Source organism: Oncorhynchus clarkii, chromosome 21, assembly GCF_045791955.1.
Source record: "Oncorhynchus clarkii lewisi isolate Uvic-CL-2024 chromosome 21, UVic_Ocla_1.0, whole genome shotgun sequence".
Taxonomy (NCBI): Eukaryota; Metazoa; Chordata; class Actinopteri; order Salmoniformes; family Salmonidae; genus Oncorhynchus; species Oncorhynchus clarkii.
This window is the reverse complement of record NC_092167.1, coordinates 19,292,965-19,319,150: the sequence shown is the minus strand read 5'-3', so window position 1 is coordinate 19,319,150 and position 26,186 is coordinate 19,292,965. Positions and strand designations below refer to the sequence as shown.

Here is a 26,186-nt window from a genome sequence, read left to right as displayed (position 1 = left end):
AGTGTGTAAAGGTGTGTGTAAAGGAGTCTGTAAAGGAGTGCGTAAAGGACTGCCTAAAGGAGTGTGTAAAGGAGTGGTTAAAGGAGTGTGTAAAGGAGTCTGTAAAGGAGTGTGTAAAGGAGTGCCTAAAGGAGTCTGTAAAGGAGTGTGTAAAGGAGTCTGTAAATGAGTGTGTAAAGGAGTGTGTAAAGGAGTGCCTAAAGGAGTCTGTAAAGGAGTGTGTAAAGGAGTGTGTAAAGGAGTGTGTAAAGGAGTGCCTAAAGGAGTCTGTAAAGGAGTGTGTAAAGGAGTGTGTAAAGGAGTCTGTAAAGGAGTGCATAAAGGAGTGTGTAAATGAGTGTGTAAAGGAGTGCGTAAAGGACTGCCTAAAGGAGTGTGTAAAGGAGTGCGTAAAGGAGTGTGCAAAGGAGTGCGTAAAGGACTGCCTAAAGAAGTGTGTAAAGGAGTGGTTAAAGGAGTGTGTAAAGGAGTGTGTAAAGGAGTGTGTAAAGGAGTGCGTGCCCAAGCATGTGGGTCTCCTCCAATCCTGGCTGTTTGGCTGTGATGTGACGTGAAGGCTCCCTGTTGGACTGTGTGTGTGCTCTAGGGTTAAGCCGGTGGTTGAGCTGCAGTTGAGCTACGTGCGTGTGTGAATCTGTGTCAGGGTTCGTGTGTGTGTTGTGTTCTCACCTGTGGCTTCCTGACTTTGATGATCCAGGAGGGGGGGACGATGACCCCGGCGTGAGCCCCCAGTGAACAGGGCTCCTCAATCTGATGTAGCTGGAAACACGTCACCTTGTTATGGAACTGAGGGGGACAGGAGGGGAGAGAGGAAAGAGAGGAGAGAGGGAGGAGACGGGGTTAGGGGTCTGTAGGTACCGCTACTAACTCATACAGACACTCTAATAGAGAAGAACACACACACACACACATCCCCAATACACAAACACACACACATACAAACACACAGAGAAACACACAAGACACTACTCACAGCTTGTTTGCACCAGGAGCAACTGATGGCCACAATCTCTTTACTGTGGAAGAACTTCTGCTGGAAGCTCTACCGGATACACAGGATGTATCATGTTATTCATTCGAGATATACACAATATACAGGGTGCATATCCTTCAAGGTGTACAGTAGGTGTCTTACCTTCCCACACTGTCTGCATTTCCCCTCTTGGCGGCGCCGGTGCACCCAGTGATGCCTCAACATATTCTGCAGAAGACAGGGACGAGGGAGAGGGAAAGAAAAGAGAGCAGTCAGAGACGGACATATACAGCAGTTCTCACACACAAACACACACGCACACACACGCACGCACGCACGCACACACACACACACATATCAGAGACACACCATCATCAGATGCTGACTTACATCTCTGAGGCAGCGAGAGCCTCCTTCTCTAAACGTTGGTTTACAGCGGAAGTTAATCTGAGAGAGAAGGAGAGGGTGGGGGCAGTGAGAGATGGTAAGGATATAGCGCCAGGTGTGCTTTATCGGATTGACTTGTTGAAAGGGAGAATTGCAATGTGTGTGTGTGTTACCTTGTCGAGCTGCTCGATGCAGGCGGTGTGGACTACGATCTTACACGCTCCGCACTTCCTCCTGGGGGCAGACTTCTTAAAAGAGAGGACACACACACACACACCAGAGAAAGCAGTGAGACTCACGTAGACACACACACACACACACACACACACACACACACATACAATCGGGTAAATCTGCCAGCTCGGACCAAGTCACAATAAAATAGTTGTCTACGCTTGAAAAAAACATCAAACACGTATTAAGCCCATAATGTGTTAGAGAGGAACTTGACATAGAGAGAGGAAGAGATGTATTTATTGTTTATTTCACTTTTGTTCATTTTCACGTGCTTTGGCAATGTAAACATATGTTTCCCATGCCAATAAAGCCCTTAAATTGAATTAAATTGAAATTGAGAGAGAGAGAGGGAGAGAGGAAAAGAGAGAGGAAGAGAGAGAAAGAGGGAGAGGGAGCGGGGGGAAGAAAGAGAGAGAGACAGATGGGAAACTAGAGAGAGATTACATTTTGGCCTGCTCTTAACAGCCTCTATCCTATTCAGACTAATGACAGTGTTTGTGGCCTCTCCACTAAGAGATATTAAAGGCCAAATGCAGCCGTTTTTTTTAAATCAATATCAGATCATTTCTGGGTAACAATTAAGTACCTTACTAACCATTTTTGCATCCAACCATTTAATGCGATGAATTACCTGACGCACGAAAAAAGTCACGACCGGGCTGATGGAAACATGAAATGCCGGTACAGTATTATAAATGCGGACTGACAATTTGTTCGTTCGACCGGTGGATACCTTTTGTGTCGGTAAAATGTATTATGCAAGAAATGGTGGTGGAACCGCCTTTATGCGCAAATATTGACATTCTATTAACCATCATATCGAAGTCAATTTGGAGTCACGCGAAGACATGGTGTGTGGTCCTCCCACTAGGACTCGGGAAAGCCTTGCGGTTTATTAGGCTACAGATGAAATAAGTCATGATGAATTTCACAGGGCGGTGAATACGCACGGCGATGAGCTTGATGTTGCTTTCCAATAAATATTGAGGGTCTTATTCTGGTGACATGATAATCGATGTTTGGCTGCCGTTTGACAAAAACAAATAATATCGCTTTTATCCATAATCTCATAATACACTGTAGGTAGCCTACCCGCACTGTATCTGTGAGCTGTTGGCTGGAGAGTTTTGTTTGTGAAGACCAGAGTTTTTCTATATAACGCAACAGTTTTTGTGATCAAACCATCAGTAGATTTGAAACTGTGATGGAAACCCATTTAATTTTTAATTCGGTACATGGGAATTTAACGTTATTTGTATGTGCACTACGTCATCACGCACAGCCTTTTATCAGCAAAAAAAGTCTGTCTGATGGAAAGACATCTCTGGCAGGAAAATGCGCATATTGTTTTATGCAGACTTTAGAATATTTGCATACAAATCTGTCGCACTTTTTTTCCTAAAAGCAATATCTTATGCAAGACTTTTGCTTGGAGTGGTCTGAGTCGGGAAGGGAAAAGGGACAATTAATTGTTATTGGCAGAGTGGGCCTGTTAGAGGACCTCTGGCAGTCTCTATGGGGGTGACACAGGGTTCAATCCTCGGGCTGACTCTTTTCTCTGTATACATCAATGATGTCGCTCTTGCTGCTGGTGATTCTCTGATCTACCTCTATGCAGACGACATCATTCTGTATAATTCTGGCCCCTCTTTGGACACTGTGTTAACTAACCTCCAGACGAGCTTCAGTGCCATACAACTCTCCTTCCATGGCCTCCAACTGCTCTTAAATGCAAGTAAAACTAAATGCATGCTCTTCAACCGATCGCTACCAGCACCTGCCCGCCCATCCAGCATCACTACTCTGGACGGCTCTGACTTAGAATATGTGGACATCTACGAATACCTAGGTGTCTGGTTAGACAGTAAACTCTCCTTCCAGACTCACATTAAGCATCTCCAATCCAAAATTAAATCTAGAATCGGCTTCCTATTTCGCAACAAAGCATTCTTCACTCCTGCTGCCAAACATACCCTCGTAAAACTGACCATCCTACTGATCCTTCACTTCAGCGATGTCATTTACAAAATAGCCTCCAACACTCTACTCAGCAAATTGGATGCAGTCTATCACAGTGCCATCCATTTTGTCACCAAAGTCCCATATACTACCCATCACTGCGACCTGTATGCTCTCGTTGGCTGGCCCTCGCTTCATATTCATTGCCAAACCCACTGGCTCCAGGTCATCTATAAGTCTTTGCTAGGTAAAGCCCCGCCTTATCTCAGCTCACTGGTTACCATAGCAGCACCCAACCATAGCACGCGCTCCAGCTGGTATATTTCTCTGGTCACCCCCAAAGCCAATTCCTCCTTTGGTCGCCTTTCCTTCCAGTTCTCTGCTGCCAATGACTGGAACGAATTTCAAAAAATCACTGAAGCTGGAGACTCATATCTCCTTCACTAACTTTTAAGCACCAGCTGTCAGAGTAGCTCACAGATCACTGCACCTGTACAATAATGATATAAAACACAGGCAAAACTGAATGTTGACGACACAGGGCCATTAAAGGTAATGTTAGAGATTACTACTGCAGATAGTGTCAAAGCTATTTCTTATCCTATTTCATGATCAAAGTCATCTCTCTAGAGCAGTGGTTCCCAAATTTTTGTAGTCCCGTACCCCTTCAAACATTCGACCTCCAGCTGCTTACCCCCTCTAGCACCTGGTGTCAGCACACTCTCAAATGTTGTTTTTTTGCCATTATTGTAAGCCTGCCACACACACACTATACGATACATTTATTAAACATAAGAATGAGTGTGAGTTTTTGTCACAACCCGGCTCGTGGGAAGTGACAAAGAGCTCTTATAGGACCAGGGCACAAATAATAATATAATAATTATCAATATTTTTGCTCTTTATTTAACCATCTTACATATAAAACCTTATTTGTTCATCGAAATGTTGGGTTGTATTGGAGAGAGTCTCAGCCTTAAATCATTTCCCACAGTCTGTGCCTGTATTTGGTTTTCATGCTAGTGAGGGCAGAGAATCCACTCTCATAGGTACTTGGTTGCAAAGGGCATCAGTGTCTTAACCGCGCGATTTGCCAAGGCAGGATACTCTGAGTGCAGCCCAATCCAGAAATCTGGCAGTGGCTTCTGATTTAAATAACATTTTCACAGAACCGCTTGTTGCGATTTCGATGAGGCTCTCTTGTTCAGATATCGGTAAGTGGACTGGAGGCAGGGCATGAAAGGGATAACGAATCCAGTTGTTTGTGTCATCCGTTTCTGGAAAGTACCTGCATAATTGTGCATCCAATTCACTCAGGTGCTTCGCTGTATCACATTTGACATTGTCCGTAAGCTTGAGTTCATTTGCACACAAACAAATCATACAATGATGGAAAGACCTGTGTGTTGTCCTTGTTAATGCAGACAGAGAAGAGCTCCAACTTCTTAATCATAGCCTCAATTTTGTCCCACACATTGAATATAGTTGCGGAGAGTCCCTGTAATCCCAGATTCAGATCATTCAGGCGAGAAAAAACATCACCCAGATTGGCCAGTCGTGTGAGAAACTCGTCACCATGCAAGCGGTCAGACAAGTGAAAGTTGTGGTCAGTAAAGTAAACTTTAAGCTGGTCTCTTAATAAAAAAAAAACATGTCAATACTTTGCCCCTTGACAACCAGCGCACTTCTGTACGTTGTAAAAGCATTACATGGTCGCTGCCCATATCATTGCATAGTGCAGAAAATACATGAACGTTCAGGGGCCTTGCTTTAACTAGGTTAACCATTTTCACTGTAGTGTCCAAAATGTCTTTCAAGCTGTCAGGCATACCCTTGGCAGCAAGAGCCTCTCGGTGGATGCTGCAGTGTACCCAAGTGGCGTCGGGAGCAACTGCTTGCACATGCGTTGTCCACTCCACTATGTCTCCCTGTCATGGCTTTTGCTCCACCAGTACAGATACCAACATGAGCTGCAGCTACGTTTGGCTACATACGGACTGTTAGTGGAATTCCCGCGAGAGAGTAACGGTTAATGTGATTGGATGTTAATTATTTGAGTAGGCTACCTGTATTTGACATTGTGTTGTTACTTCGCTGAACACTAGATGGTTTAATTTGATTTTTGGCAGTGAAATGAGGCTACTCAGACAAGAAAAAAACCTCACCCAAATGTATGGCCCCGTTGGAAATTATAAATGGACTGTTTGAAAATGTGAAGGAAAAAAAAGTTGTAAAAAATTTGAATCACATTTTTATTTGTCGTACCCCTGACGGCATTGCGTGTACCCATGGGGGTACGCATACCCCAGTTTGGGAATACCTGCACTTCACTCTACTGACGCTCTCCGTGGCCTTCTAACACAATGTAAATACATACAGCCAATAAAACTTGAAATTTGAATTATAGACCTCAGCATAACACTGTTATCACCAGTGCTCTCCTCCTCACACACTCTGGCTCTCTCTCCTCACACACTCTGGCTCTCTCTCCTCGCACACTCTGGCTCTCTCTCCTCGCACACTCTGGCTCTCTCTCCTCGCACACTCTGGCTCTCTCTCCTCACACACTCTGGCTCTCTCTCCTCTGACCACTCTCTTCCTCTTTCCCCTTCTGTCTCTTCTCTCCCTGTTTCCCTCACTCACCTCTCCACTTTCTGTCCTTTGTCCTTTCTGTCAGTCTACCCCCCTCCTCTCCTTCTCCCTCCCTCTCTTTCTCTCGCTGTCTCTATTTTCCACTCTCTCTCTCTCTCTCTCTCTCTCTCTCTCTCTCTCTCTGTCTCACTCCCTCTCCATGTACTCACTGCAGTCTTCAGTACACAGGTGTCTTCTCCCAGGTAGCACAGCTCTCCAGAACAACTGGTCTCCAGCCACAGGTGGTCTCCGTTCACAGCAGTCTCCTACACACACACACACAAACGCACGGCAACACAAAATTCAGCACACGCACACAAAGAAACATGTTAGACCTTCTCCCACATGCCCGGCAGACAAACAGTGTATGAGTGTTTAATGTGTCTAATTGTCCATTGGATTCCAGTGTGTGGGCGAGGGAAATATATCCTCCCCTACAGGGTGTGTGGATCAAACATAAAACACACACAACAAACACACACAGAGAAGCAGCACAGCACAACCACAATCACATTATTCGCTCTGTGCTGCATGAAGTTGATACATTAGCTCATTAAAGTTTAATGGCTGTGTGTGTGTGTGTGTGTGTGTGTGTGTGTGTGTGTGTGTGTGAGTGAGTGAGTGAGTGAGTGAGTGCGCGCGGTGTGTGTGTGTTTGTGTGTTTGCGTGCGTGCGTGCGTGTGAGTGTGTGCGCGCGGTGTGTGTGGATCATGCAGAGAGGGAAATGCCAGTAATGACGTTGAGGAAATCTCCTGCATGGAAGGACCTATTTCTCCCCAGGTATAGCCGGGTTGGATCCCTGGGTGTGCCCTTACAGAAAAACCACACCAATTTCACCTGATGAGGTGTTTCACATGTGATATTATGTGAAGTGAATGTGATAAAATGTGACAACATGTAAAAGCAACATTTGATGACATGAAACTACACAGGTGACAAACATAGGGATGCCAAATATTTTCACATGTGAAACTGCAATTGTGAGAACATGTTATTCTATGTGAAAAGGTGGTGTTAGCATCTACATTTATTACATGTGAACATATGGTTTCACAGTTGAACAACTGAACTCACACATGTCTCTTTTGTTTTCACATGTGAACATTTCAGCTCAACATGTGAAAACACGTGAAACTGCAAATTTCACATGCTTATTTGTAAGGGAAATGAATGAAATGGTATGGGGTTTTAAAGTAAGTGGTATGCCGTTCAGCTAAAATAGTGTTCAAATCTTTAATCAATGACAATATGATTACATTTGACATGACCACCTAGTGCTGAATTTGCAATATGAACCCACCTGGGATTTGAACTCACAACCTCTGGATTTGAGATACACTGAGAGTTCTGTAGCAGTCCAATACACAGTCATTACCTATAATACATATCTGCACTTAGCAGAAGAGTGCCATCTGCACTGTTATGTTAGTTCTCATTTAAAGACATGCTCCGGAACTTTGGTGACTGGTAAGTATTTTCTAAACCTCTCGCTGTGGGCTGGATGTGTCAATGTGTAGTTCATACATGCATAATCTATTAGCAGAATTAATATCTTACCTCAATTAGCCACGGAATCCCTCATTTGAAAGCAACAGTTTTTCTGGAAGCTGTGCTGTGCCATTTTCCCTCCATTTTCCCCCATATGGTCCAGAACCCGCGCAATTCGAGTTCAACCAATGGGCTTCAGCCTTTCGCCCCATGAGTGACAGCTAGCAAGAGGTACATCATGAACCCATAGCAGAGCGAGAGAGAGAGAGCAATGACGTGATGCACATACTGTATGTGATGTAGTAGGCCATTTTCGGGGACCACTTTAGGCTCGTGAGTTCTACTTTCAGAACTACTGGCAAAAAAGTATACAAAAGTACTGGAGAACCTCTTTAATCGGACTATTCTCCCATCATTGATTTAATTGACGTATTTCAGACATTTGAGGGTTTTCTGTATAGATATCTAATGTTGGTGGGGCATATTATTCTGCTTTAATGTTACTGCTGAATCACTATGGTAAATATCATATTCTTTTCTTGAGTGTATTTTTAACAAAGCTGAGATGGAATATGAAGTTCAAAGTGTGAAATCAGTCGTTGACACAGACATGGTGGCGTAGCAAGTTGATCATCGTGCTGCGAACCAAGAGGTTGTGAGTTCAAATCCCAGGGAGGTTGTGAGTTCAAATCCCAGGGAGGATGTGTTGAATAAAAAGCCCTGTGTAAATAAACAATCTAATCAAGTGTGTCAAATATGTAAGTTGGAAATGCTGTATGTGTTGTTTGTGTGCGTATTCTAAGAACTGATTTTTGTTTGCAGGGCATCACCTGGAAAATCTCAGGTGAAATACTCAATCCATATTTGAAAGGTTATGTGATCACGTGAAGTGTTCCAAAAACACATTGATCCACATGTTTTCACATGTCAAATTCAACAGGTGAAATCATGTGGTTTTTCCGTGTGTGCGCGCGTGTGTGTGTTTGTTTGTGTGTGTGACTCACTGTCCAGTCAACGGACGTGCGTATCTCCTTGGACGGTCCGTTAGTGATGGGGGGCATGGGTTTGTGGACCGGGGCCAAGTGCTGGAGACCCGACCGCGAGATGGCTTTCCTGAAAAACACACACATTATTAAAGTATTAGTGTGACCCATCATATCAAATCTCTTGACCTGTAATCAGTGAAATGAAGGGATTCATTGACGAGTACCATCTTTAATCAGTGACATGAAGGGACTCAGGTGATTGAGGAAAATAGCACCATGTTTCTTTTAGAGAGGATTGCAATGATGCTACTTCAGTACACTGACCCAGTAGCCCCGATACTCTGGAGAGATGTGGAGAGAAAGAAAGAGAGGGGGACGGAGGGAGAGAGAGAAAACGTCTGCTCTCTCAGTCAGGGGTAGGATGAGTCAGCAGTGTTGAGAGCTGCTCCTGGCGCCCTCTCCTTCAATATAACCTCCCCACAACCTCCACACAACCTCCTTAAAGCCTCCCCCTACAACAACCCACAACCTCCCTATAACCAACTTTGAGAGTTAAATCTCTGCTATCGGCTCGCAGCAACATTTGTATGCATAATGCGTAATAGCACTATAATATTGAGTATGTTCAGTATAATGTAATACAATAAATCTAACATTCAGATCCGTCCTACAGAGTAGCTGCCTATATTCCAATCACCAGCCCGCTGTAACTGTGACAATCTAGGTGGGTTAAATAACAGCAACTACCCAGGAACCACCTCACCTCTCTCTCATCTGTCCTATGCAGTATGCAACACAGTATGGTGAGGCCTGCGTGCGTGCATGTGTGGATAGGTACGGTGGAAAGTGTGCCTAATTCCCCTGGTGCCTAAGATGTCAATTAAGGCAGCCCCCCGCACCTCTCTGATTCAGAGGTGTTGGGTTAAATGTGGAAGACACATGAAGGCATTCAGTTGTATAACTGACTAGGTATCCCCCCCTTTCCCTTATTCCTGACAACCTGTTGAAAGTTTCAGACCTCATCTAGAATTATCCACCGTGACAAAAACAGGGCTGCTTACAGGGCTATGTAACACGAGCCCCTGCACACACACAAAAAATAGATGTACGTGGGTGACAACACGCGACTGAATGCATGCCACTGAGGCCAACACACACACACACACCACATTGACAGACAATAATGCACCTAAAATCTACCGCATTAATGGATACCAGTGATAACATAACACACACACACACACACACACACAAACACACACCCATACTGTCCAAACACACTTAACCCCTCTTCTTATCAGATACCAGTGATAAAGAAACACACACACAAACTGCCCACACATGCTCATCAGTGTGTTTAGTGTTGAGTGATCTAGATTAATCTAACTTGATTATAGCCGGGACCTGATCTGACAGGATAGACAGTTTGAGTAGACTGACAGAGTAGAGATACGGATGTGTGTGTGAGGGAGTGGGATAAAGAGAGAGAGAGAGAGAGAGAGTGTATATGATAGCGAGAGTGATAGAGAGGCCTGTGTTCATACACTACTATCAACACCTGATGCCTCAGCGATCAGAGAGTAGCTATGTACTGTAGTGTGTTGAACACACACACACACACAGAGACACACAGACAGAGGCAGACAGACCACCATTGCATTTCAACTGCATGCTTAGTAATCTACTAAGTACATAGCAGGATCAAGGTATTAAAGCTTGATTTTATGACTTTGGTGTTAGACTGGATGGATATACAGTAATGGGGACTCTACAGAGGAACGAGTCGGCTCAGGCACCTAACAGTCAATAGGGTAACAGATTAGAATATGCACTCCATGGTTGGGGTTCATTCAGTTCACTTTTCAGTTCAGTAAATCCAGGAAGTGAACTGAAATTAAACTAATTCCTTTAAAAAATCCTCAGAGAAAACACTGGGCAAAAATTCAGAATGAACCGAATGGAAAACTGAATTGATCCCAACTGGTGATTGACACTCCCCCGATGCAGAAGTTAGTGGTTGCTGGTGTATCACATAAACCAAAGAAAGATACCCACACAACTGACTGATTAACTGAGCAACTACTGCCTCTGCCTCCTTCCTATGCCTCCCACTCTCCATCTCTCGGCTTTCCCTCCTCTCTCTCTCTCTCTCTCTCTCTCTCTCTCTCTCTCTCTCTCTCTCTCTCTCTCTCTCTCTCTCTCTCTCTCTCTCTCTCTCTCTCTCTCTCTCTCTCTCTCTCTCTCTCTCTCTCTCTCTCTCTCTCTCTCTCTCTCTCTCTCTCCTCTTCTTATCTCCTCATTCTCTCCTTTGTCCTCCTTGCCTACTCCTCTTCTTTCTCCTCCTCCTCCTCTTCTTCCTCCTCTTCCTTCTATAAGTCGTGGCAGCAGTGCAAGGCTGACATGGTTGCTATAGTAACCACCCAGTATGCACCAGTTGTCTCTGTGTAAAGATGTAATTATAGAGTAGAGACTTAGTGTCAGCATCATGGTCTGCGCACACACACACACACACACGCACGCATGCATGCATGCACGCACGCAAACACACACATGCACACACACCTGTATCCTCTGACTGTCAGGCTGCTACAGAGTCAGGACCAACCCCCAAAGATGAGGTCACCCTACTGTACCCACTCAATGCCTCTACCAAGATACCATCTCATATAAAAGCATCTCCAATACAGTGCCTATTGTAACTGTTCAACAGCATTATATACAGTTGAAGTCGGAAGTTTACATACACTTAGGAGTCATTAAAACTCGTTTTTCAACCACTCCACAAATTTATTGTTTTCAAACTATAGTTTTGGCAAGTTGTTTAGGACATCTACTTTGTGCATGACACAAGTAATTTTTCCAGCAATTGTTACAGACAGATTATTTTACTTATAAATCACAATTTCCAAATGCCTGAAGGTACCACGTTCATCTGTACAAACAATGGTATGCAAGTATAAACACCATGGGACCACGCAGCCGTCATACTGCTCAGGAAGGAGACGAACGTACTTTGGTGCGAAAAGTGCAAATCCATCTCAGAACAACAGCAAAGGACCTTGTGAAGATGCTGGAGGAAAAAGCTACAAAAGTATCAATATCCACAGTAAAACGAGTCCTATATCGACATAACCTGAAAGGCCGCTCAGCAAATAATAAGCCACTGCTCCAAAACCACCATAAAAAAGCCAGACTACGGTTTGCAACTGCACATGGGGACAAAGATTGTAGTTTTTGGAGAATTTTTTAAATTTTTTAAATTGTACCTTTATTTAACCAGGTAGGCTAGTTGAGAACAAGTTCTCATTTGCAACTGCGACCTGGCCAAGATAAATTAAGAAGTTCGGCACAAACAACACCACAGAGTTACACATGGAATAAACAAAACACAGTCAATAATACAGTAGAACAAAATAAAACAAAAAGTCTATATACAGTGAATGCAAATTAGGTAAGATATGAGGGTTAAGGCAATAAATAGGCCATGGTGGCGAAGTAATTACAATATACCAATTAAACACTGGAGTGATAGATGTGCAGAAGATGAATGTGCAAGTAGAGATACTGGGGTGCAAAGGAGCAAGATAAATAAATAAATACAGTATGGGGATGAGGTAGATAGATAGGCTGTTTACAGATGGGCTACGTACAGGTGCAGTGATCTGTGAGCTGCTCTGACAACTGGTGCTTAACGTGCAGTTCGTTCCAGTTATTGGCAGCAGAGAACTGGAAGGAAAGACGGCCAAAGGAGAAATTGGCTTTGGGGGTGACCAGAGAGATATACCTGCTGAAGCGCGTGCTACGAGTGGGTGCTGCTATGGTGACCAGTGAGCTGAGATAAGGCGGGGCTTTACCTAGCAGAGACTAGTAGATAACCTGTAGCCAGTGGGTTTGGCGACGAGTATGAAGCGAGGGCCAACCAACGAGAGCGTACAGGTCGCAATGATGGGTAGTGTATGGGGCGTTGGTGACAAAACGGATGGCACTGTGATAGACTGCATCCAGTTTGTTGAGTAGAGTGTTGGAGGCTATTTTATAGATGACATCACCGAAGTTGAGGATCGGTAGGATGGTCAGTTTTACGAGGGTATGTTTGGCAGCATGAGTGAAGGATGCTTTGTTGCGATATAGGAAGCCAATTCTAGATTTAATTTTGGATGTCCTCTGGTCTGATGAAACAAAAATAGAACTGTTTGACCATAATGACCATCGTTATGTTTGGAGGAAAAAGTGGGATGCTTGCAAGCCGAAGAACACCATCCCAACCTTGAAGCACGGGGGTGGCAGCATCATCTTGTGGGGGTGTTGTTCTGCAGGACGGACTGGTGCACTTCACAAAATAGAAGACATCATGAGGGAGGAACATTACGTGGATATATTGAAGCAACATCTCAAGACATCAGTCAGGAAGTTCAAGCTTGATCGCAAATGGGTCTTCTAAATGGACAATGACCACAAGCATACTTCCAAAGTTGTGGCAAAATGGCTCAAGGACAACAAAGTCAAGGTATTGGAGTGGCCATCACAAAGCCCTGACCTCAATCCTGACTGGAACTCATCAGGAGGATGTCTCTGGAATACACACAGACCCCATACAAATACACACATAGACACACATACCCTAAGCCAGTGGGTTTTGAACGCTCTCCTCGGCACCCCCAGGCGTTTCACAATGTTGTTGTAGCCCTAAACAAGCTCACCTGACTCAAGTAGTCCAGGGCTTGATAATTAGTTGAATCAGGTGTGCTATCTCTGGAATAATTCAAATCCACGGAACGGCGGGGGTGTCCCGGAGGAGAGGTTTGAAAAGCCCTTCCCGAGGTTGGCCGCTCACTCACCTGTAACCCAGCAGCCTGCGATACTAACGTACTTCCTTTATTCTACCTCTCCTCTCATCCCCTCTGTCCTTTTCTCTCCATCAGTCTTCCACAAACGCTCCTCTCCGCCCCTCCGCCCTGCACTTCTACAGTCCTGCAACTAGTGTCCACTGGTCGACAGGTACTGATGGAAATACATCCTTAGTAACACACACACACACACCAGGTAATTGTTCTGATCATTGTGACGGGCAGCTGAGACTTGACACCAGTCACCTATACCGTGTGTGTGTGTGTGTGTGTGTGTGTGTGTGTGTGTGTGTGTGTGTGTGTGTGTGTGTGTGTGTGTGTGTGTGTGTGTGTGTGTGTGTGTGTGTGTGTGTGTGTGTGTGTGTGTGTGGTGTCAGATGGTCCGTGCCACTTAGCCACATCATCCCAGTCTTCCCCCGTCTCAGTCACCCCAAGGTCTATTCTGGGAACATTGCGTCACCCTCACGACCCTGACCGTTGACCCCCGACCTGACACCGACAGCTGTTTGTCAGCGCGCCGGTCCAAGGTTTTACGTGACATAGAATTCACAACATCACGTACACAGTGCGGATTACACCATTCCTTTTTGTTGTTGTTTCTTTTAAGACGGAATGAGAGTTACAGACACACACACACATAAAGGCCCAATGCACACAAACACATACATAGACAATGGCAGGAAAACTCAAAATAGTGTAGACCAGATCTTAACAACACGCATTAAGCACTCACAGTCACACACTGACCAGGGGTGGACAAGACTAGGGAGAGGGTCAGGAAAGGGTTGTCATGGTAACCTCAAACTTCCTTCCCTCTGAGTTCATCTAAATACAGCATCTCTCTCTCTCTCTCTCGCTCTCTCTGAGTGGGTGTATGTGAGAGCAGCTGCAGTGAGAACAGAGCGCAGCTCACTATCAGCTCCTATTAGATCAACTCCGCTCCTCGCAGCACTGCTATGACACACACACACCCCTACCAAAGCACTTTGAACACACAGCCTGCTAGATCAGACTGTGTATCATTTACAACACACACACACTTAACTAAAATCCCTGTGAGACTTCACCACTTCTTCAAAAACACAAAAGAGAGAAGAGAAGTGAGGAGAGAGGAGAGGAGAAAAGAGGTATGGAGAGAGGAGAGAGGAGAGGTATAGAGAGAGGAGAGAGGAGAGGTATGGAGAGAGGAGAGGAGAAGAGAGGTATGGAGAGAGGAGAGAGGACAGGAGAAGAGAGGTATGGAGAGAAGAGGAGAGAGGAGCGGTATAAAGAGAGGAGCGAGGAGAGGAGAGGTGTGGAGAGAGGAGAGAGGACAGGAGAAGAGAGGAGAGAGGAGAGGTATAAAGAGAGGAGCGAGGAGAGGAGAAGAGAGGTATGGAGAGAGGAGAGGACAGGTATGGAGAGGAGAGGAGAGTTGTGGAGAGAGGAGAGAGGACAGGAGAAGAGAGGAGAGGTATAAAGAGGAGCGAGGAGAGGAGAGGAGAAGAAAGGCATGGAGAGAGGAGAGGACAGGTATGGAAAGGAGAGGAGAGGAGAGGAGAGGAGAGGAGAGGAGAGGAGAGGAGAGGAGAGGAGAGGAGAGGCTTTGTCAGCACGATTCACTGGCAGATAAAAAACAATCCCATCTTTGACTCTCCTTATTTCTGCTAAATTAAACTAATGTACTGTTGGAGGGAGATAAGAAATTGCTGAGTGGAGGAGAGGAGGACAAGATGCTACTGAAACAGCAGACGTGTCCTCAATCTGTTTGTCTTCTTTAACCCTGTAATGTCTGGGTTTTTTAACATTGTAACACACACACACAACAGACACAAATACACACACTCGCAAACACGCATTCGCAAAGACACGCACACACACACATGTAATAGCATGGCTGCCTGGACACCAGTGGAGAGGGAGGAGTAGGTGTTGGAGAGAGAAGATAACCTGTGTGTGTGTGTGTGTGTGTGTGTGTGTGTGTGTGTGTGTGTGTGTGTGTGTGTGTGTGTGTGTGTGTGTGTGTGTGTGTGTGTGTGTGTGTGTGTGTGTGTGTGTGTGTGTGTGTGTGTGTGTTAGAGCTCCATCCTGTCTGTGCAGACAGGAAGCCTGGGCCTTTCCCTCTGACCCCCCCTTTCCTCTTTCTATTTCTATCCCTCTCCCACCCCATCTCTAACCACGCACGCACGCACACACACACACACACACACACACACACACACACACACACACACAGAGAGACACACAGACACTGAAAGAAAACACACACAAAACACATACAAATAGACACACGGACACTGAAAAGACACACATACACACACACACACACAACATACAAACAGACACACAGACACATTTCGGTTTGGAATGTGTGTATGACAGAGAGTTGAGAGTAACAGAGGAGTGGGGAGGTGGACAGTGGAGGGAGGAAGAGGAAGAAAGCAAAGAGAGGGAGAGGAGGAGGAAGAGTTGTCAGCCACTGGGGAGGGTTAGGGTCCCAATAGAACAGATGCTCACCGCTGCTGTCCTTGACCAGGAGCAGAGGGTGTGTGTTTGTGTGTGTGTGTGTGTGTGTGTGTGTGTGTGTGTGTGTGTGTGTGTGTGTGTGTGTGTGTGTGTGTGTAAGGGTGGTTCAAGCTGTCCTATTCCTTCACTCCTCTATTGGCCTACATTACCTTTCCTTAGGCAGAGAGACAGAGAGAGAGCGAAAGAGAGAGAGAGCGAAAGAGAGAGAGAGAGCGAAAGAAAGAGAGAGAGAGAGAGAGTGACAGCGAAAGAGAGAGTGGGAGCGAGAGAAAGAGAGACAGAGAGAGAGAGAGAGAGTGAGAGAGTGAAAGAGAGCGTGAGAGAGCGAAAGAGAGAGAGAGAGAGAGAGAGAGAGAGAGAGAGAGAGAGAGAGAGTGAGAGAGGGTCAGTGGGTGGTTTGGCTCTGCACCCCAACCTCCAAACAGAATCCAAGTGCTCGGGGGCTCAAGCTTCTCTCGTCTCTTATCCTTCTGTCCGTTCTGCCTCTTTCATGCCACAGAAGAAAAGAAGCAGCACATTCTTCCAGAACTCCTACCCTGCCAACCCCCTCTCCTCTCAAAGAGGCGGCAGGTCCAAAAACAGCTTTAATGGCATATCTCTCTGTCTCTCTCCCTCTGTCTATCTCTCTTTCAGTGTGTGTGTGTGTGTGTGTGTGTCTGCATGGGCAACAGTTCCAGAATTGTGGGAGGGAATGTGCCCACTCGCGACAGAGGATCCTCTCTCTCTCTCTATTTCTCTCTCTCTGTTCTTCTCTCATTCTCCCTCTCTTTCACACAGGGCCGTGACACCTCAATAATTACCCAGTGTGTGTGTGTGTGTGTGTGTACTGTGGGGGAAGTATCTGAAGCATGCTGCTCTCCATGACCTTCCATCGGCGCAGAACAGACCGGCCAGCAGAAGAAAAGGACTGAACTGTCATATCAAAATATAACAGCAGCATTTACCTCTTTCATTCAAAGTCCCTTGTGTCAATGGTGAGATCTGTAGTTCTATTTCTGGTACAAAACATTGACCCAGGTGGGACTGAAGGGAAAACTGACACTTGAATATGGCTGGGATAATGTTGAAATAGGGTTAGCGTAAGGTTTCAAAAAGGGTTTTGTATGAATAATGTTGAAATAGGGTTAGAATGAGGTTGTAACAACACCGTATCACTGTTGAAACAAGCGTTAGATTGCATTCATGTCGTAATAGGGTTAGGCAGAGGTTATAATAAGGTTAGAGTTGAGCAGGAATAACGTTGGAACAGGATTAGACAGAGGTTAGGCTTGCTGCTGAAGGAGTGGTGTCTCCTGGCTACGGTCTCAATCTCATCTCCTCACTGGTTAATAGAATCAATGATTTACTAAATGAGGCTCTGCTACCCAGAGAAATCACACACAAGGCCCCCCAGACCACAGCTGGAGAGCAAGGGACGTTCTAGAATTACTGAGATCTCCAAACAACTGTTCTGTGTATTGTGTGCTGTGTGCTGTGTGCTGTGTGCTGTGTGTGTGTGTGTGTGTGTGTGTGTCTGTTGAGAAAATTCACAGAGTGAAGCTTACATGTATCAATACTTTTGCAATTAACTCCCACACCTGTCTGGATGCTAGAACCACAGCCAGGCATTTTATTAAGCCTTTGTGTGTGTGTGTGTGTGTGTGTGTGTGTGTGTGTGTGTGTGTGTGTGTGTGTGTGTGTGTGTGTGTGTGTGTGTGTGTGTGTGTGTGTGTGTGTGTGTGTATATACGACTGGTAGGATTACAGAACACTGCTAGTCCCTCAGCACTCAGATGACTCTCGATTCAGAGCTAATGCCTCGCTTGCTCACAGACACACGCACACACAGACACTCACACGCTCTGCTCACACATAAACCCTGACACACTGGCACCTCATGCACTAGGATGAAGATGTGAGAGGTGTGTATCGCCTCCTTTCCTCTCTCTGCCTCCCTTCTCCCCTCCCTCTCTCTCTCTCTCCTCTCCATCTTTCTCCTCTCCCTCCCTCTCTTTCTCTCCCCTCTCCCTCCCTCTCTTTCTCTCTCCTCTCCCTCCCTCTCTTTCTCTCTCCTCTCTTTCTCTCTCCTCTCCTTCTTTCTCCTCTCCCTCCCTCTCTTTCTCTCTCCTCTCCCTCTCCTTCTCTCTCCTCTCCCCCGCTTCCTCTCTCCTCTCCTTCTCTTTCTCTCTCCTCTCCCTCTCTTCCTCTCTCCTCTCTTTCTCTCTCCTCTCTTTCTCTCTCCTCTCCCTCTTTCTCTCTCCTCTCCCTCTCTTTCCTCTCCCTCTCTTTCCTCTCCCTCTCCTCCTCTCCTCTCCCTCTCTTCCTCTCTCCTCTCCTCTCTCTCTTTTCCTCTCTCCTCTCCCTCTCTTCCTCTCTTCGTCTCCCCTCTCTTCCTCTCCCTCTCTTTCTCTCCTTCTCTCTCTTTCTCTCTCCTCTCCCTCTCTTTCTCTCTCAGCCAGACATGTGTCACAGTGATGGAGTCAGTCTCAGCTCAGTGGGGCTGTCTGTGGCACTGCCAGATGGACTGGACAGCACAGAGGGAGAGAGAGAGGAGAGGGGGGGTATTTGTCTAAGCAGAGAGCTCTGACAGACAAACAGCAGGTTTAACAGGCACACACCACACCTGTTCCTGCCCAGCCATCCACTCTGGGGCCTAGTGAATCCTGCTGAAACTTGGGGCTGTAGTAGGGCCCCTCAGCCTGGTCTGCCTGGTGCTGGGTGATGTGATGTTGGGAAGGGGGGGGGGGGGGCAGGATCCAAAGCCTCTTACAGCCAGACAAACACCAAATAAGGAGAGACTGACTCCACGCAGCCTGAACATCCAATCCCCTTAATGCCTCATCACACTGCATTATGGGATGAAAACACCAGTCGCCAGCCCCAACCTCAGAGCTGCTCTGGAAAACGCCAGGAGACAGAGAGACCTTTTAAAGGAATAATCTGTCCTCTACTCCTAAAACAGACATCCCCCCATTCCTCTCTTCACCACACAGATTAAGACTGACGGTTACCTACGCACGTATTATCAGACACTGTCTGTGTGTCTGACCTGCCCCACAGACCTGCTCCCATCAAATAAAACACTGGCATACACACACACACCTCACTCACACACACACACTCACTCACTCACTCACTCTCACACAAACACACACATCTCAGTGTTGGACAACCAGAACAGGGTATTACAACCCACAATGAGGAGGAAAGAGAGGAGGATGTATCACACTACTAACATCCTGGTGTGTGTGTGTGTGTGTGTGTGTGTGTGTGTGTGTGTGTGTGTGTGTGTGTGTGTGTGTGTGTGTGTGTGTGTGTGTGTGTGTGTGTGTGTGTACTGCATACTGTGTGCGTTCTGCACGTGTGTATGCATGCAAGCGACGTGCAGAACGCACACAGTATGCAGTACACACACACACACACACACACACACACACACCCAACCATCTCACACACGCAGCTCAAATACACACTGCTCCAATGCCTTTCAGCACATTCACGGGCTGCCAAAACTCCAGAAACTCAGCAGCTTATCCACCTTCAAACCAACTCACAGAGAATGATCGACTCCTCCTCTCCCTCAGTAATCACAACTCACAGAGAATGACCGACTCCTCCTCTCCCTCAGTAATCACAACTCACAGAGAATGACCGACTCTTCCTCTCCCTCAGTAATCACAACTCACAGAGAATGACCGACTCCTCCTCTCCCTCAGTAATCACAACTCACAGAGAATGACCGACTCCTCCTCTCCCTCAGTAATCACAACTCACAGAGAATGACCGACTCCTCCTCTCCCTCAGTAATCACAACTCACAGAGAATGACTGACTCCTCCTCTCCCTCAGTAATCACAACTCACAGAGAATGACCGACTCCTCCTCTCCCTCAGTAATCACAACTCACAGAGAATGACCGACTCCTCCTCTCCCTCAGTAATCACAACTCACAGAGAATGATCGACTCCTCCTCTCCCTCAGTAATCACAACTCACAGAGAATGATCGACTCCTCCTCTCCCTCAGTTATCAAAGGGTTCATATGAAGGGGTCACCGCCTGGGCCCTGATCTGTCTTTTCATTTTGTCCATCCGTCCGGCTGCTCCCTACGCCCGCTGCCTGCTTTAGAAATACACAAGGAGTCACTGAACGAAGGGACAGAAGGACAGAGAGAGAAAGAGAGAGAGAGGAAGAGATGGAGAGAGCGGACGAGGGGGGGATCATTGAAACAGGCTAGATAGAAGCAGACAGTTGTAAGCCCTCTCTTCCCCTGCACTAGACAGTCAACGTTCAGTGTGTTATCATTATGTATTCATCTGTATAAAACGATGGCGTCAGCAGCACGCTGTCTCTGTGGCACATGAATAAGTTAGTGAGGAAACGGAGGGGATGTACTTCCTCCCTGCTGTACAGCCCTCAGCTCAAAGCAGAGAGAGAGATGAGAGAGAGAGAGAGAGAGAGAGAGAGAGAGAGAGAGAGAGAGAGAGAGAGAGAGAGAGAGAGGTTGTATTGCTCAAAGTCAGCCTTTAATAATGACAACAAATTCTGTCTTGTATTTCCCATACACAACCACTACCAGGCCCAGGCTCTTCCCAAGGACATCCAACCACTACCAGGCCCAGGCTCTTCCCAAGGACATACAACCACTACCAGGCCCAGGCTCTTCCCAAGGACATCCAACCACTACCAGGCCCAGGCTCTTCCCAAGGGCATACAACCACTACCAGGCACAGGCTCTTCCCAAGGACATCCAACCACTACAGGCCCAGGCTCTTCCCAAGGACATCCAACCACTACCAGGCCCAGGCTCTTCCCAAGGACATCCAACCACTACCAGGCCCAGGCTCTTCCCAAGGACATCCAACCACTACCAGGCCCAGGCTCTTCCCAAGGACATCCAACCACTACCAGGCCCAGGCTCTTCCCAAGGACATACAACCACTACCAGGCCCTTCCCAAGGGCATACAACCACTACCAGGCCCAGGCTCTTCCCAAGGACATACAACCACTACCAAGCCCAGTGCAAAGTTAAAGCTAGAATCATTAGTTGCTATACACATCTTTGGACTTATAAATCAATGATATATACCCATTATTCTTGAAGACGATAACCTTTAAATGCCTCATGAGCTTATTTCAACTGTCGTTCCCCATTAGAAGCCAAAATATAAGTTTGTAAACAACGTAAACAATGTAAACAAACACTGTAATAACCTCAAAACATGGTTAAAACTACACATTTAAAATCATGGATGTCAGTCCTTGCATCCATAACGATGCCTATGAATTTGAGAGTGGTTACATTTCTCCAGCATCATTCCCTTCGTTGTTTAGCGACACAGGGGCGGGGAGAACGCTTTGTTATTGTTTCAGTTAAGGATAAGGTTTTGTCTCCTTAAAGTTGGTGGCAGCTCAGTTGACATACAGTATGATGCTTTAGAGACACAGTAGCCCTAGATCAGCCTGTAGGCTCATGTCCTCTCTCCTCCGTTCTCTCTCTCCTCCTTTTGGGAAAAAAAAGGTCAAAGGTAATCCAGGAGAGGCGACGTGGGGGGGGGGAACGTGGACGGAAAATGCGCCTGTATGAAACGGGAAGCTCCTTCTTCTCGCGCGTCATCAGGCAAATTACGTTTACAGGGGTGTGTCCCAAAATAAATGTGTAAAGTTATAAAAATAAAAAAAATGAAGTTTATGTGCAAAACATTTTATAAATACAAAGATAAGTAGCATATCGTTTTTAAATTGTGTGCTGGCTTTTCTCCTCCGACAATGCAACTGATCTGATTCAAAACTCTTCCGCGGTAGGATACACTTGTGCTTCCTCACCAAAAGGACGCTATCAAGGAGGGAAGGGCCGTCTTCCGTTTGCCTACTAACGGAAATGACACACTCCTCGACAACTCGGCCACTTATCAGTTTCCGGGGTCACGGAGGAGAGAGGACGGAGGAGAGAAAACAGGGCACGTTCTTTTGCCCAAAAAAGAAAAGGCCTGTGACTCAGAGTTTGTCAGGAACAGAAGAAACCCATTCATATTGTATGTTGAACTGTTCACTGGTTCGGGATGGGAAAATGTATCTTTCTGAAGTCCCAGGCTGAGCGCTCTACTCTCTCACTGTGACAACTGATTAAATCCCGACAGGCCTCCTGGAGAGTTTTACGCCAATATTTGAGTCTGGGTTATGGATGTTGTGGCCTTTTCATGGCAAACAGATCTGACCCAATTCTGGACGATAATAACAATAAATGGTAACTGGGCCAAACAGATGTGGGCCGGATTTGGGCCGTAACAATTTTGCTGTCAGCGTCTGTCTGTTCTGGTCAGTTCAATGCTTCTTCCTTCAGTTACTGCAGGCAGGAACTGTGATCAGGGAACCATATCCAGAAGGTGTCTCGGAGTAGGGGTGCTGATCTAGGATCTGTCCATATAAATCGTACTCATTAGGATCTAAAAGGCTAAAATGATCCTAGATCAGCACATCAGAGTTGATGTTTTTCCATCCTGTCCTGTTTCTCTCTGTGTGGTTGTTAATCTTCTCTCTGTTGTTGGGTGTCCTGGTTGGGGAGGAAGTAAAAACGATTTTATCCCACATGAGAGAGAGAGAGGCTTTGAACGTCCTCCTCTGGGAGATAGGCTACCCCACATACAACACAGACAACCACACATGCGAATGCATGCAAACACACACTTGCGTACACACACACACACACACAGTGGCGTCAAGTCCTTAAGTAAAAATACTTTAAAGTACTACATAAGTAGTGTTTTGGGGTATCTGTATTTTATTATACTTTCACAACATTCCTAAAGAAAATAATGTACTTTTTACTCCATACATTTTCCCTGACACCCAAAAGTACTCATTGCATTTTGAATGCTTGGCAGGAGAGAACATGGTCCAATTCACACACTTATAAACAGAACCTCCCTGGTCATCCCTACTGCCTCTGATCTGGCGGACTCATTAAACACACATTCTTTGTTTGTAAATGATGCCTGAGTGTTGGAGTGTGCCCCTGGCTATCCGTAAATAAATTTAAAAAACAAGAAAACGGTGCCATCAGATTTGCTTAATATAAGAAATTGTTTTATTATGTATACTTTTACTTAAGTATATTTTAGCAATTACATTTACTTGTGATACTTAAGTATATTTAAAACTAAATACTTTTAGACTTTTACTCAAGTAGTATTTGACAGGGTGACTTTCACTTTTACTTGAGTCATTTTCTATTAAGGTATCTTTACTTTTACTCAAGTATGACAATTGGGTACTTTTTCCCACCACTGCACATACACACACACACACACACCCGCTGGGTGTCTGAGCACTGTTTATTTATGGGTAGCAGACATAGACGTCTCAGAATAGATGAAAGGGCCGAGAGCTTTCTGGGAACACAGTCCTGTGTGACCACTCACCCAGTGGGAGTCAGCTCAATGTGGGGATACAACACACTAAGTCCACTCTCTCTATTATCTATATATATGTATGTCTGTCTATCTCAATCAATCAATCAAATGTATTTATTGACACTCACACACAGAGACACACAATTACACACTCTGCCTGATTACCACAATACACACTCTCCAGCTGTGGTCTACCCCCTGGGGGCAGTGTCACTATTACAGACTGGTGAAGGGGGTACCTATTACTGGTCTGAAAGAAGTCATTGTTTTACACACACACACACACACACACACACAGAGAGAGAGAGAGAGAGAGAGAGCCTTTGATGTTCAACGGTATCATTTCTCAGGTTTGTTTGAATCACACACTTAGACCACGGAGAGCTTGGACTTCAAACAGACACAGGAGCTGCATGTAATCCTGATGCATTCATTCACTATGGCTACTACAAACCAGAAGGCAGACAGACAGACTAAAGATTTCAACATCTCTCCACAAAAACCAAACGGCAAACAAATCAATAGGCGATATTGATTTGACCTCCAAAGCAGACCGTTTTCCAATACAAGAGGCAGACTGACCGACACACTACGCTATGCAAGACCACACACACACACACACGCACACTCCATCTCTCACTAAATCAGAACGAAAGCTATAGCTTCCTCTGGGTTTTGTTGGGCACACACACACACACACAGCCTGCAAATCAATAAAGATAACCCCCCTTCCACACACGACACCACACAGAAAATACAACAATACGCATTTGCACACACACTATGGACACTAGGTCAGAATGCTAGTGTGCTCAAGCCAATGCGTGGTTCAGTCAGGTATAAATAACCTACTCTGATAGTTATCACAATTTAATAATGTAATAGTCTACCATATTAGTAATAATACAGTATTTCAGAGGACCTTATGTCAGAAATATGTGCGCTATCAAATGCTCTATCCCTCTCTCTTCTCTCTATTTGTGTGTTCGATTGTGTTTTTGTCAATGTTTGCCAATACAAACAACAGCCCAAGTGAATGTAAATGAGCAGAGAATTATCTAACGTTACAGTCCTCTAATCCCATCTTCCTCTCTGCTGTCTAAATCCTAGTTTTTATCCAAATAACGTTTAGCCCTTTTTCCTGAAGGCTAGCCTTCTACCGTTGACTCACCTATACGAAGTCTGTTTCCTAAAAGCCAGACCCTTTAATTTCTCCTCCAGCGTCTCCACCTCCATCTCGACGAGACTAGTGAACGTATCACTGCCCCCCATGGCCTCCTCTTCGCCGCAGCCGGACTCGCTGTCCTCCCCCGCAGCTTCCAGCGCCGTCAGCCGGCCGCTGAAGGTCCCGGGGGTGTGCTCCGCCTGGGACGGGCAGGGCTTGGCCAGGGGGTCCATGCTCATGCTGCGGCTGGCGCTGGACCCCCTCTCCCCGGCTACTCCGGGAGACAGAGACGGTCTACGGTGGGTATCGCTGGATGACAGTGTCCGTCCTTTTTATGGTCGAGTTTGTTGAAGGAACCCAAAGCGGCGGGGAACTGTGTTCGCCGCACGGTCAAGCACGAGATGGTGATCGCGAACGGCTAGTCGGAGATGACGGTCTGGAAATGGCAGCACGAGCTGCGGCAGGAACAACAAGCGTCAGCTCAACAGAAGCTCACGAGCTGCAGCAGGCAGCATCCATCTCCGGCCCCGACAAGGGCATTGTGGGATACTCCTGCTCCTCCTCACTCCGCTGCAGCATCATCACCATGGTAAAAGTAGGGCAGAGCAGGGGCGGACTGGGACAAGATTTCGGCCCTGGCGTTTTATTCACACCGGCCCACAGCACTATGCGCACAGCCAACTAATTTCCTCCTGGTGTCACTGGTGCCACTAACTTTGTTGGTAATCTGGTCAGACAAAGTAATTCATAGTCCTTCAATAAGTGCAACAAATAGACTACTGAGGTATTTTTTTTAAATGATTTCATCTAACACATCCAAGCAGGAATGCATGATTCGAGATATTGTCATGTGCAATCCAGTGATTGTCAAGTTGACAAAAAAAATCTATAACAATGGCATGGATGGAAATACAGATATTAAACTATAACATTTCGCTTTAGTACATTGAAATACTTGCATTATTTACAACACAGAAAGCAACTGCCCCTCCACAGTTTTCTTAATCTTTGCCTATCTAGTAATTTTACAATCACACAAGTTTGGTAGCCTATGCTGTTGGATGCATGTTCTAGTCATGGGCGTAGTTCATGCGGTGGTCACAATGTATTACTGATCAAACATTCTCATAAAAGGTCTGTGGCGAAACCGCAGGAGCAAATGAGTTTGGAACAGGGATATAGACATCATTTTTACATTCAAATATGATTGGATACAGCATTTGATTATTGTAATATCTGCCTCAATTTAACTTCAGAGTTGTTGTTTTCTTTCTGAGGGCTTATCAGTGACAATTTCAGGGAACGCTCTAAAATCGGAGATTGTCCCCGGAAATCAGGAACGACTGGTCACCCTAGTCAAATAGGACACCAGAATTTCCTCCTTTTTTCCGAAAGAGATGAATTACATACATCTTTATGTGCACTAACTCATATAATAGGATCATTAATTTAGGGTTCAAAACCTGAGAAAGTGAAAACACAAAATTAGTTAATTAAATAGCGAACTCTAAATATAATACACACCGATAGTAGCCATGTATTCATCCAACAGTAAATTGAACATCCTACTCATGAGACCTACCCATGAGGCCCTCGCAATATCCGGTGCACATTTCGCC

The 26,186-nt window shown here is 45.7% G+C and overlaps 1 protein-coding gene across 3 annotated transcripts in view; it reads right to left on the bottom strand.

The window, feature by feature from the left end:
- LOC139378706 (diacylglycerol kinase iota-like) overlaps positions 1-25,086 on the bottom strand; it is a 44,553-nt gene extending 19,467 nt beyond the window's left edge. For 2 of the 3 annotated variants that reach the window (XM_071121121.1, XM_071121123.1), the window contains exons 1-8: positions 24,574-25,086; positions 8,680-8,788; positions 6,358-6,453; positions 1,534-1,608; positions 1,364-1,420; positions 1,136-1,201; positions 974-1,042; positions 670-786 (exon numbers count right to left, since the gene is read on the bottom strand). In XM_071121121.1, coding sequence (XP_070977222.1) covers positions 670-786; positions 974-1,042; positions 1,136-1,201; positions 1,364-1,420; positions 1,534-1,608; positions 6,358-6,453; positions 8,680-8,788; positions 24,574-24,806 — 822 coding nt within the window. In that variant the 5' untranslated portion in view covers positions 24,807-25,086. The remainder of the gene's footprint in view (positions 1-669; positions 787-973; positions 1,043-1,135; positions 1,202-1,363; positions 1,421-1,533; positions 1,609-6,357; positions 6,454-8,679; positions 8,789-24,573) is intronic. The other variant, XM_071121122.1, reaches the window with a different exon arrangement.
- Between the last annotated feature and the right edge of the window lie 1,100 nt (positions 25,087-26,186).